The sequence below is a fragment of the Oncorhynchus gorbuscha genome, unplaced genomic scaffold (genome assembly GCF_021184085.1).
Source record: "Oncorhynchus gorbuscha isolate QuinsamMale2020 ecotype Even-year unplaced genomic scaffold, OgorEven_v1.0 Un_scaffold_346, whole genome shotgun sequence".
Classification (NCBI taxonomy): domain Eukaryota; kingdom Metazoa; phylum Chordata; class Actinopteri; order Salmoniformes; family Salmonidae; genus Oncorhynchus; species Oncorhynchus gorbuscha.
Genome location: NW_025745205.1, coordinates 388934 through 401089, shown reverse-complemented (window position 1 = coordinate 401089; position 12156 = coordinate 388934). Strand labels below are relative to the sequence as shown.

The 12156-nt window shown below is 44.5% G+C and overlaps 1 protein-coding gene across 2 annotated transcripts; it reads left to right on the top strand.

Moving 5' to 3' along the window:
- Nucleotides 1-976: 976 nt before the first annotated feature.
- Nucleotides 977-12001, top strand: mtmr7b (myotubularin related protein 7b). 2 transcript variants are annotated; one of them, XM_046333156.1, is made up of 14 exons: nucleotides 977-1619; nucleotides 2276-2398; nucleotides 3456-3618; nucleotides 4529-4686; nucleotides 6336-6464; nucleotides 6766-6900; nucleotides 7145-7277; nucleotides 7459-7568; nucleotides 7663-7788; nucleotides 8025-8074; nucleotides 9307-9507; nucleotides 10317-10451; nucleotides 10682-10808; nucleotides 11161-12001. In XM_046333156.1, the coding sequence occupies exons 1-14, from the start codon at nucleotides 1593-1595 to the stop codon at nucleotides 11503-11505; spliced, it is 1962 nt and encodes a 653-aa protein (XP_046189112.1). In that variant the 5' UTR covers nucleotides 977-1592; the 3' UTR covers nucleotides 11506-12001. The 2 variants fall into 2 exon arrangements, with proteins under 2 accessions (XP_046189112.1, XP_046189113.1); XM_046333157.1 differs by having other exon boundaries at nucleotides 978-1619; nucleotides 10682-10848; nucleotides 11161-11346.
- Nucleotides 12002-12156: the final 155 nt, after the last annotated feature.

Sequence of the window (12156 nt, the reverse complement as noted above, 5' to 3'; positions counted from 1 at the left end):
GTTTACATTCGTTTTCTGTAACATATACTGGTGTGGGTGGGCTCCAGGCATAAGCGACATAAACCGTAGGGCCCCCGGCCGCTAGTGCCCTCCTCCTCCGACAAAAACAAATACATCATTAGGAACTCCATTTACTGTTGAGTTAGAACAGTGGAATACACACTTCACCAGTTCTAAATCTGGTTGTGCCGCAGCAGATTTTCTCCTGTTAAATCGGTCATTGAAAGTTCCGAGTGGCGCAGCGGTTCTCAGTGCGGGCAGCGTCATCACAGATCCTGGTTTGATTCCCTATGGGAGTCCCATAGGACGGCGCACAATTGGCCCAGGGTCGTCCAGGTGTGGCCGTGGTAGGCTGTTATTGTAAATAAGAATTTGTTCTTAACTAACTTGCCTAGTTACATACAATTATTTTTTTAAACTGACAGTCATTCAAATTAGCCATGTCATCGAGCAATTTTTTAGATTGGTAAATGAGTCTAGCCAGCTATCTGAATTTGTAGTACTCATGGCCGACTCTGGGTGTGACTTATTCCACTTCCACATGAAAGCATGTATTTCTCCCACAATGTCTGAAAGCACGTAAACAATCGACCTGAAAGCAGAAGCAGGTCATGGCCAAACACACATGTATACACGTAGGCATGCACACGTACACACACACTGGCTAATATTTGAGTAACCTAACTATAAAGATGAACGAGGCTAAACGGCAAAATACACTCATACATTTAAATTGGGCCATTCGTCTCAAAATGTAAATTTATTTTTTAGAAGACTTTACTTTTTATTTTTTACTCGCCCTGGGATATGAGCTGATCCCCTTCCGAAGTTTACATTTAAAATGGTTAGGATTTAGGGTAGGAACGTCCCAAAGATCTCGTATAGCACTGGTCGCTGCCTGAGCTCCACCGGCTCATCGCTCAGTGATGTGCGCAGGCGCCGTTGGAGGGTAATGGCCGTGTTCGAGAGGATCAAAATCGCAATGTATCATGGGTAAATTTTGAATGAATGATCTACAATTAGTAGTGAGTCATTATTTATGATGGAACGTGATTTGTAGATAGTTCAAACCGCAGTCGCCTGTAGTCATTTTGATGCTCTCGAATACGGCCAATACTTGCCAATAAGATCCGTGTTGTTGTGTTTCCACTAGATAGCACAGCCACAAAGTTATGTCGTGAAAATGTATGAAAACAAGCATGAGAATTTTGGTCTTCATTCAAGGTTAGGGTTAGGCATAATGTTCGCAGCGTGGTTAAAGTTACGGTTAAGGTCAAGTTTAAAATAAAATTTTAAGAAGATAAATTGTAGAAATAGGCGGGGTTTATTAGTTTGTGGCTGGGGTAACTAGTGATGACTGTGTTGTCATAATCACCCATCCGTACCCGAGTGGGTGCAGGGTGATTCTCCTATTGTACAGAATAGGACAGGGAGAACCATGGCATACTTGCGAGGCGCCTCATCTAATATCCAACGCACAGAGAATATGAATTGTGCGCGATTTTTGTGCTGAGCCAAGATCCTATATTTTTAAAACACAAAACCAGGACCTCGGATTATTTCTACACGCACCATTTTGATCGAAGAGGTCCATGATGGAGCACATCCGAACGCCAAAGGTAAACCAACCCTATATTTTAATTTCCATCCTATTATTTGAGTTGAGTTAATCCTGTTCCTAAATGAAACCGCATTTCAGTTATGTCTTCTAAAGATGTGACAAGGTTGCTGATTCCCCTTTCTCATGTATCCAGCATTCAGGGTTCCTGAAAATATAACAATTATTTCTCTCAATGTATTTTGCTGATTAAACCGTTGCAAAAATGAACACTCAAAAACATAGCTCATATGATGGCATGCCTGTAAATCTTGACATTAGAATTTGCACAATCCGTTTCATTCTTGTCCTGGCTTCTTGATGTTTATTCTAGTCTACCGCGGGCACGTCTCCGCTGTGGATTCTAGCATAAAGGCAATAGGCCTCAATAAGGACACATTGTTACAGAATCCTGCGGTAGGTTACTTCTATTAAACAGTTATAACATTCCAGAATCTCAGACATTCATATCTACAACGACAACATGTGTAAACATTGAGTTCTATAATAACCTTGTTTTTATGAGATATGCCTCCACCAATACAGTCAATCACACACATTCAGTACATTGTAGCCTATAGATATAATAATAATAATAATAATAATATGATTACATTCCGTGTTGACCCCATTTATACGTGTGTGTGTGTGTTTGTGTTTGTGTTTGTGGCCCTATAGGTGGAGAATGTCCGCCTGATTGACCGTACGGCCCCTAGGAAAGCCATGGTGGGAACGCTGTACCTCTCTGCCACACACACCATCTTCGTGGAGAACAACCCAGAGACACGCAGAGAGACTTGGGTAGGAGCTAGGAAGTGATACCGGTTGTTTCAACAGACCCCATTCTGACACGAGACCTATCACAAGTCGTCTGGCCTGACACTGTTCTGACACAACTCCCCCTATCTACCCTGTGTGTGGCTTCCTTCCTGCCTTTTCAGAAAGATAGTATTGATTTGCTCCGCCACTTTGGAGACTCACCTCAAGTCAATGGACCTCATCCAATACATTTCATCTTTAATGGATATCTCCTTCATACACATGATGTGAGATTTGTCGGTGTATTTAGGCCTTCTGAAGTGAACAGGAGTGGAACCCTTTTCTCAGGGCCGGATTCCAGAACAGGCACAGATGGTTGGGGCCCCCCTGGAGGTCGTGGGCCCCCAGATAGCATATGATAGCAACATTTGTTAAATTACAGGAAATCAGCTTTAAAATCTTCTAAATTGTCTCTCAGCCTCATGAAAAAAATGTGTAGAGTAGCAGGAAATTAGCTTTAAAACTAAAAAACGAATTATCAGCCTCATAATGTGGACAAAAGCATGATGAGCTATGAAATAGCACATTTTCTTCCCAGCCCCATGCCAACAAAGTGTAGAAATGCAGGAAATTGGCTTTAAAACTGCAACATGTTCTCTTATCCCCATAAAAATGATAGTTGAGTAAAAATGTAATTTGTCAGTTATTAAATGCATTGCTTATCATAACACTAAACTAATACTTATGTGGTAATGTCTGCTGTCCATTATTGACAGGCGACTGCTGCGGTTGAGTAATCTGAGTGAACAGTTAAAAAAAAAAAGTTTTTTTTTAAACTTGCCTACCCTTCCACTTCCAGAAGTGTTATATTTTCAACTTAGCAATAGATGCCACTGTGACAGCCGGCTGCCTTGCCATTGGCCCTAACCCTTTGATATTTGCATATCTGAGGGATCTGGATAGGTATCAGCAGTATAGTGGTAGAGCTTCCACCATATTGCCATCCCCTTACAGATCTGCACATGTCAAAGGGTTAGTTGTTGCCGAGGGGAGGGGAGCGAACCGGGACCGTCTGTGAGTTCTCGGTTGTCATTGACAGGTGCTCCACAGCATGGTGGCCAGTGTGGAGCGGCCGCCAACCACCCCTTCAGGAAGCCACCTGGTCGTCCACACTAAGAACTTCCAGGTGGTTCAGCTGCTCATCCCCCAGGAGAGGGACGCCATGGATGTCCAGGCCTCGCTTGCACGCCTCTCTCGTCCAGGTGAGAGAGACTATCACCTTTCAGAACCCATTCACCTGGGTCCTGTTCAGTAGGGACACAACTCTTTGAACTGGAATGGAACAAGGAGGTACTGCCAGGAATATACCACCTGGCCACTGCTGGTTTGCCTCTGAAGTTAAGCAGGGTTGGACCTGGATGGGAGACCAGATGGTGCTAGAAGTGGTATTGGAGGGCCAGTAGGAGGCACTTTTTCCTCTGGTAAAAAAATAATAAAATATATATATATATATAGTAGGAGGCACTTTTTCCTCTGGTAATTTTTTTTTTTTTTTTTAAATATATATATATATGAGTAGGAGGCACTTTTTCCTCTGGTAAAAAATAATTATATATATATATATATAGTAGGAGGCACTGTATTGTGTTATCATACGATAAGTCATATTGTGTCGTGGTTACATGAATCTGAATCATTTATTGTGTAGTGGTTAAATTAATCTGAATCATTTATTGTGTAGTGGTTAAATGAATCTGAATAATTTATTGTGTCGTGGTTAAATGAATCTGTATCATTTATTGTGTCGTGGTTAAATGAATCTGTATCATTTATTGTGTCGTGGTTAAATTAATCTGTATCATTTATTGTGTAGTGGTTAAATGAATCTGAATCATTTATTGTGTAGTGGTTAAATGAATCTGAATCATTTATTGTGTAGTGGTTAAATGAATCTGAATCATTTATTGTGTAGTGGTTAAATGAATCTGAATCATTTATTGTGTAGTGGTTAAATGAATCTGAATCATCGTATGATCCTTTGATAGACTGCTGTATTGTTTCTCTGTTATCCACAAAAGATTTACTGTGAGCTCTACTGCTCGTCCTTCAATACGATCCCAAAATGATTTTAGCTGATTTTAACATAAAATATGATCATTTGTTTCTTTCTAGAGAAATATAGCGAGCTCTACTGCTTGTCCATCAATCCCAACGCTAACAAGGAGGAGAGGGAGGAGTCCTGGAGTTTCCTAGACCTGCAGGCGGACTACAGACGCATGGGCGTTCCCAACAACCTCTGGGTCAGCACGCCAGCCAACAGCGAGTACAGGGTTAGTAGTATTACTGTCCTCTTCTGGTTTTAACCACTATAGTCCTAATCAGATAGTCAGTAGAGGGTTAGTACAGTCCTCTTCTGATTTTAACCACTATCGTCCTAATCAGATAGTGAGTAGAGGGTTAGTACAGTCCTCTTCTGATTTTAACCACTATCGTCCTAATCAGATAGTGAGTAGAGGGTTAGTACAGTCCTCTTCTGATTTTAACCACTATCGTCCTAATCAGATAGTCAGTACAGGGTTAGTACAGTCCTCCTCTGATTTTAACCACTATAGTCCTAATCAGATATTGAGTACAGGGTTAGTACAGTCCTCTTCTGATTTTAACCACTATAGTCCTAATCAGATATTGAGTACAGGGTTAGTACAGTCCTCTTCTGATTTTAACCACTATAGTCCTAATCAGATAGTGAGTACAGGGTTAGTACAGTCCTCTTCTGATTTTAACCACTATCGTCCTAATCAGATAGTGAGTACAGGGTTAGTACAGTCCTCTTCTGATTTTAACCACTATAGTCCTAATCAGATATTGAGTACAGGGTTAGTACAGTCCTCTGTTGATTTTTCTGGTTTTGATAGAGTATTGAGTTAGTTATAGTCCTGATCTGATGTTGAGTACTGGGGTTGTTCAGTCTGGGTCTGATATTGAGTATTGGGTTTGTAGCAGAGGTTGGAACTGAAATAATTTTCCAATCGTTTCGTTCTGAACAGAATAGAAAGTTAATAGTTTCATTCCACTGTTCCGGCCAGCAAAATAACGTTCTCAACCGGTTCCAAGCCAAACAAAGAACCCGTTTATATCATTCCTTTGTGTTCCTTTTTTAACCTGTGAAATCAACAGTTTTTAACAGTTAGCTCATAAAATTACTTCACCAATCAGTGTGGATAGAGTAGGCAAGCTAGTTGTTTACATGCATGATGGACAGACAAGTGTAGCCAATGGCGCAACATGCTACGGAAATTTTGTGGGTGGGGAGAGCGAGAGAGAGAGGGTTGAGGAGGAGGAGGCTTGAAGCGAAGTTATGACTGGCATTATCTGAATTATCCACATAATTATACCTAGGAGGAGCAGCTTCTATGGAGGAACTTTGAATGTTCTTTGAGCTAGCTAGCTAACAAGCTTGTGTGTGCAGTGCGGCACCAGAATTATAAACATCTTACTATGTTGCAGTTAATAAATCCAACGTGACACGTGATAACTAGCCTTAAATTATCAGCATTGAAAAAGTTCATCCATTCTTCTCTAGCCAATTAAAAATCTCTCTCCCCATCTTCTGAATCAAGCTTGCAACGTCAATACAGTAGCCTATGCTTTGTAGGGTGGAGTTTGCCAAACAAGCACTCGCACAGGCAAAGATTTTCAGTTTGCAGGCAGACACTGGACTACGTTTGAGTGACAGAGTAAGGGCTTTAACATAGGCGTTTTGTTGTGGGACTAGAAAGAAAAAAAATGCCTGGAAACGTAAAAGAACGTTATTAACCGGTTCTGTTCCGGAACAGTTGGGTTAATTTTTGTTCTGGGTTCCGTTTCTGTTCCTTGACATTTTTTGCTCTTTTCCGGTTTTCTGTTCTGTGAACCGGTTCCAACCACTGGTTAGTAGTATAGTCCTCCTCTTCTAAAGACCTTCTCTCTCTGCCTGCAGGTGTGTGATACGTACCCATCAGAGCTGTTTGTGCCAAAGTCGGCCACACCTCCAGTCATCGTGGGGAGCTCTAAGTTCCGGAGCCGAGGGCGTTTACCTGTCCTGACGTACTTCCACCAGGATACCCTAGTGAGTGGATGGGGCATACTATCTGGGTCAATGGTGTGGGGTGACTCTGGAGAACAGCTGTTTTATGTTTGTTTCATTTAGGTGATTCGTCATGTTTAATTCTTATACCTGAACCAGTCACGGGTCGGAATATTGTGTTTTCTGTTTAAAAATGTCAAATTACTTTCATGACTGTTTAAATGTGGGCTTTCGCTTGGCATGCCAAGACACACGCGGGATACTAGCACTGTATGAGTAGTGTTAAAATCTGAGCTGGATGTCATCACCAGTCACTTCAGCGTCTGACCCCTTCTTCTCCCAGGCTGCTATCTGCCGCTGTAGTCAGCCCCTGTCCGGCTTCAGCGCTCGCTCCCAGGAGGATGAACAAATGCTGGAGGCCATCATGAAGTCCAACCCGGGCAGCGACTACATTTACGTGGTGGACACCAGGCCAAAGGTCAGAGGTCAACATAGGGTCAGGAAGTGTTGATATACTGTAACCTAGAGGTCAAGAGTGTTGGGCCAGTAACCGAAAGGCCACTGGTGCGAATCCACGAGCCAACTAGGTGAAAAGTCTGTTGATGTGCCCTTGAGCGAGACACTTAACCCTAATGGCTCCTGTAAGTCGCTAACATGTAATGACGTCGTCAACAGTACGTATTTGACTGTATTGTGTTATAATGATGATCATCTCTCTCCAGTTGAATGCGATGGCCAACCGGGCGGCTGGAAAAGGCTATGAGAACGAGGACCACTACGCCAACATCAAACTGCAGTTCATCGGCATCGAGAACATCCACGTGATGAGGAACAGCCAGCAGAAGATCATTGACGGTAATGAGTTCCTCTTTCCCTTCCAACCACGGCCGACGTTCTACTGAACGTCAGTCAGTATTCCTACTCAGTTCACGCACATAGTTGTCAGGGTCATGCATTCCTTTGGGTTGGCTTGTGAATGTCCCACATTGCATGTGTGTATGCATGACTGACCTCTCTTCCTGTGTTGACCCTATAGTGGGTGAGCTCAAGACTCCCTCCATGGGCGACTTCCTGTGGGGGCTGGAGAGCTCCGGTTGGCTGAAGCACATCAAAGCCGTGCTGGACGCAGGCGTCTTCATCGCCAAGGTGATACACACTGGGCAGGGTGCGCGAGAACACACACACACACACACACAATGGGTATACATTTCAATAATGTCATACTGCGATGTGTGTGTAGGCGGTTGCGGAGGAGGGTATCAGTGTGGTGGTCCACTGTTCGGACGGTTGGGACAGGACGGCCCAGGCCTGCTCTGTAGCCAGTGTTCTCCTGGAGCCTTACTACAGGACTATGAAGGGACTCATGGTAAGTCTTTAGCATCCGTTCATCACACACTATCTACAGTCTACGTCATGGCACGTACAGACCCTCTTCTACTGTGATCCAATCCAGAGAGAGAGTTAACACACGTGGGGCCAGTTGTCCGGACCGTGGCGTCTCCGTGAAGTATGTGATTAGTCCAGGACTAGACATCGTCTGGGAAACTGGCCCGTCGGGTGAAAGAAAGACTTCATCTCTTCTTCCTGTCTTTTATCTTTTAGCTGCTAATCGAGAGGGACTGGGTGTCGTTCGGTCACAAGTTTTCACACAGGTCAGTCCATCCCACACGTTTGTCTAAGAACCCAACTCCTAACTCTACCGTTTGGTAGAATGAAGGTCCCTGCAGTGCCATGCATTTTACCTTGTCAAGTAGAGTCCTTCATCAGAAGGAGAAGTGAATTTGTCACAGACAACATACAGCATGTCCGACCTACGAACCGTGTCCGCCGCCAGCGCTTTCAGATCCTCTTGCCACGTGTTCCCGCCATGTGTGCTGAGCTCAGGTCAGATCATAACCCCTGTGAGTCAGACGCTTTAGCAGCGACTGTCTGTCTCAGGTTTCAGGATTGGTGAAGTAGAGTTATTCCACATCTTTGAGGTGTTCCACTCCAGTCTGTGCATGTTCTCTTATCAGCTGAAGTCATTGGCTAGATTAAAAAGGCACCTGACCTTGATGCAGTTGCCTAGATGCATTACTGTTTAACCAGTGGGGTATAAAATTGCCATGACAACGCCCCAGGATGACCTATTTGTTCTGTGGTGGAAATTCAACACCAGGGACACCTGACGCCAGTCTTAAAATGAATCACTCTTTATTATCAGCAAGCTGGAGAGGTTACAACACACTCCGTACAGGTCTATTAGAAGCTCCGCAGGGGCGGTCCCAGCAGTTGTCTAATAAACGGCTATACACAGACAAGTTATATTTGCATGATTTAGCATAATTACTTCATCACTACCAGTGATTGAGCTGAGTAATACCTCAGCTCAGCTGTGACTGAGCAATACCTCACGAGGCTCTCTGTCTCTGCGATACCTCGGTTGTTCCCATAGCAATATTCTGGGCATACTGCCAAGTTGAGGAACAGTGATAGTGAGGATTCCTCCATACACGATCAGTCAGTCACATGCATGAACCTTTCTAGTTAGTTATTAGAAAGTAGCATTGAGTCGATACAACACTTCCCTCATCGTTCTTTAAATCTGCTTCAAAGGGGCAATCAGCAGTTAAAAAATGTAAGCTTCTTTTACTCCAACGTTTGTAAACAAAGAAAACGTAAACAAACACTATGTAGCCTCCAAACATGGTTAAAACTATAATTTTGTTATCAAGGACGGCCTTTCCTCGCATCCATAGCTCTGTCTATGAATTTGAGAGGGGTTACATCCCTCAGCTTTTCACCAAACCAGCAGGGAGACCGCTTTGTTATTGTTTCTACTGCTGATTGCCACTTTAAACCCCTTATGAAAGTGTTTTAAGCCGCAGTCTTTCCTTCTCTGCAGGTACAACCATCTGGAAGGTGATCCTAAGGAGGTGTCCCCGGTGATAGACCAGTTCCTGGAGTGTGTGTGGCAGCTGTCAGAGCAGTTCCCCTGTGCCTTCGAGTTCAACGAGCGCTTCCTGGTTCAGCTGCACAGACACATCTACTCCTGCCAGTACGGCAACTTCCTGGGCAACAGCCAAAAGGAGAGGAGGGACATGGGGTGAGACTGAGGGCACCAATGTGACGGAGGTAGTTCAGTGAACCGTGCTTGTGTTACACCAATAACCTTGCCTGAGGCGTGAATACTTGTGTTACACCAATAACCTTGCCTGAGGCGTGAATACTCGTGTTACACCAATAACCTTGCCTGAGGCGTGAATACTTGTGTTACACCAATAACCTTGCCTGAGGCGTGAATACTTGTGTTACACCAATAACCTTGCCTGGGGCGTGAATACTTGTGTTACACCAATAACCTTGCCTGAGGCGTGAATACTTGTGTTACACCAATAACCTTGCCTGAGGCGTGAATACTTGTGTTACACCAATAATCTTGCCTGAGGCGTGAATACTTGTGTTACACCAATAACCTTGCCTGAGGCGTGAATACTTGTGTTACACCAATAACCTTGCCTGAGGCGTGAATACTTGTGTTACACCAATAACCTTGCCTGAGGCGTGAATACTTGTGTTACACCAATAACCTTGCCTGAGGCGTGAATACTTGTGTTACACCAATAACCTTGCCTGAGGCGTGAATACTTGTGTTACACCAATAACCTTGCCTGAGGCGTGAATACTTGTGTTACACCAATAACCTTGCCTGAGGCATGAATACTTGTGTTACACCAATAACCTTGCCTGAGGCGTGAATACTTGTGTTAGCTCAGCGGGCTAACAACCTTGTGGTTCATAAGGCCGCTACAATCCCATTCCATGCAGGTCTCTGCCTTTCTGACAGCAAGCTCTTCTGTACTGTAACCCCTCTCATGTATCACATCTGGTGTGGTTTTCTCCAACGTTGGTCAGGTTGCGTGAGAGGACTCACTCCCTGTGGCCCCAGCTGTGGAAGGACAGGGCACAGTACGCCAACCCCTTGTACAGGGCTGACCACACCCAGACTCAGGGGATGCTACGGCCAAACACCACCCCCTACTGCTTCAAGTGAGTTACTGCACCCTCTCAGACTCACTGGGAAAACGAGTGAAAAAGCTAGGACTGGGACACTGAATGGTTTTTATTTACTTTGTGTCTTTGGGTACATCTGAGACGAAGGGTTGTGGGTTAAAACCCATCAGATGGAAGCCTGTTGTAGAAAGCACTTTACTTTGTAGTACGGTTTAGATCCAGAGTGTTTGTTCAATAGTTGTAGTACAGTGTATCTTGTCTCCAAGGATGTGGAAGGGCATGTATAACCGTGTGGAGAAGAGCTCTCCCCCGCGCCAGACGCCCACCGACTTACTGACAGCCGTCAGGGAGGAGACTCAGCAGCTGGAGGAGGAGCTGACCAATCACCAGGAGGTAGCACCGGGAGGGACGGCCCAACCGGGCACCAAACAAGGCATACAGACACGCTCGCGTAACGCTCCCAATGAACGCTGCTCTTTAAGGCCAATTTACAAGTTTATCAATGTATCATTATTAATTACTATTAACTAGTTTCTTCTGTTTTAACAACTATATCGTTGGGTTTTTACAGGGGAGGGGGCAAACACCATCAAGTCAAAGAAAATGTGTCTCAGAGGGGCGTTCAACAGGAGGGTTTCTGTTACATGTACAGTAGTCTGCTAGTAGTCTATAGACATAGTGATTCATTCATATTCTATCCCAGACTTACCAGTAACACTTGTCTTTTCCTCTGTCCATCTTCCAGAGGATTGCAGTCCTGATAAAAGCAGATCAAACTAAGGGTAATGTGGGTCAGAGGAAGATCAACAAAGTGTGTGAGGAAGAATGCAGGCCAGGTGGACTGGCTCCTCCCACTGGAGATGGCCCCTCCACCAGCCCCCCTCAGGGCTATTCTTCCTCCCAGGGGGGGCCCCCGGGCTCTGCTATGACCCTGCCCTTGGGGCCCCCCAAGGGTCCTGGCCCTGACTCAGACGACCTCTCCTCGGCTTGCAGCGACATGGAATCGGGCGTGGCCGACCTCAGCAGCCGCTCCTCCAGCGGCGGCGACGACAACAAGGACCCCGACGAGGCCGTCTACTGCACGGCCTGAGTGAAAATGGAGATCAATGAGGGGCTTGTCGGAGGGGGGTTGCCTTGTTGACGAAGGCACTTTGCATTGACAATTGAATATCACAGAGGTCTCTGTTTTGACAGGGCCAATTGGACTGGATTTTACTTGTGATTCTTTTGTTTTCTGTGTAGTTAGTATCGGTGCACAACATGAGCACCTGCCGGGTATTGTGGTAACACTGGGCAGCCGTAGTGGATGTTTGAAGCCCATACTAGTGTAAAATGTGAACAAAAATATTCCAGGACCAAACGTTTACAGCAAAAGCAAAATACTGGTGTGCAATATTTTGTCTTAAGCTATTATGTTGAGTTACAATGTACTACTGTACAACATTTTAAAACAGGAAAAAAACTAAATGTACATTTGTTTGTACTTTCCTTCAGACCAATGCATTACATTGGTCGCACCAAGTAGGACTACCCCTCCGAAATCTATTTGTCCCTTCTGAAGTCTGAACAAGCATAGAGGCTACAATGTTTCCCAGTGGTATATCATGGTCGTGATCAGGAGGCAACAAAAATAATCAGAATACTATTAAACGTTTCACTACGTTCTACACTTATGAACACGACCCAGATAACACTGTCAAACACAGCACATGTTCTTGGTACATTTATCACCACCCAGTCT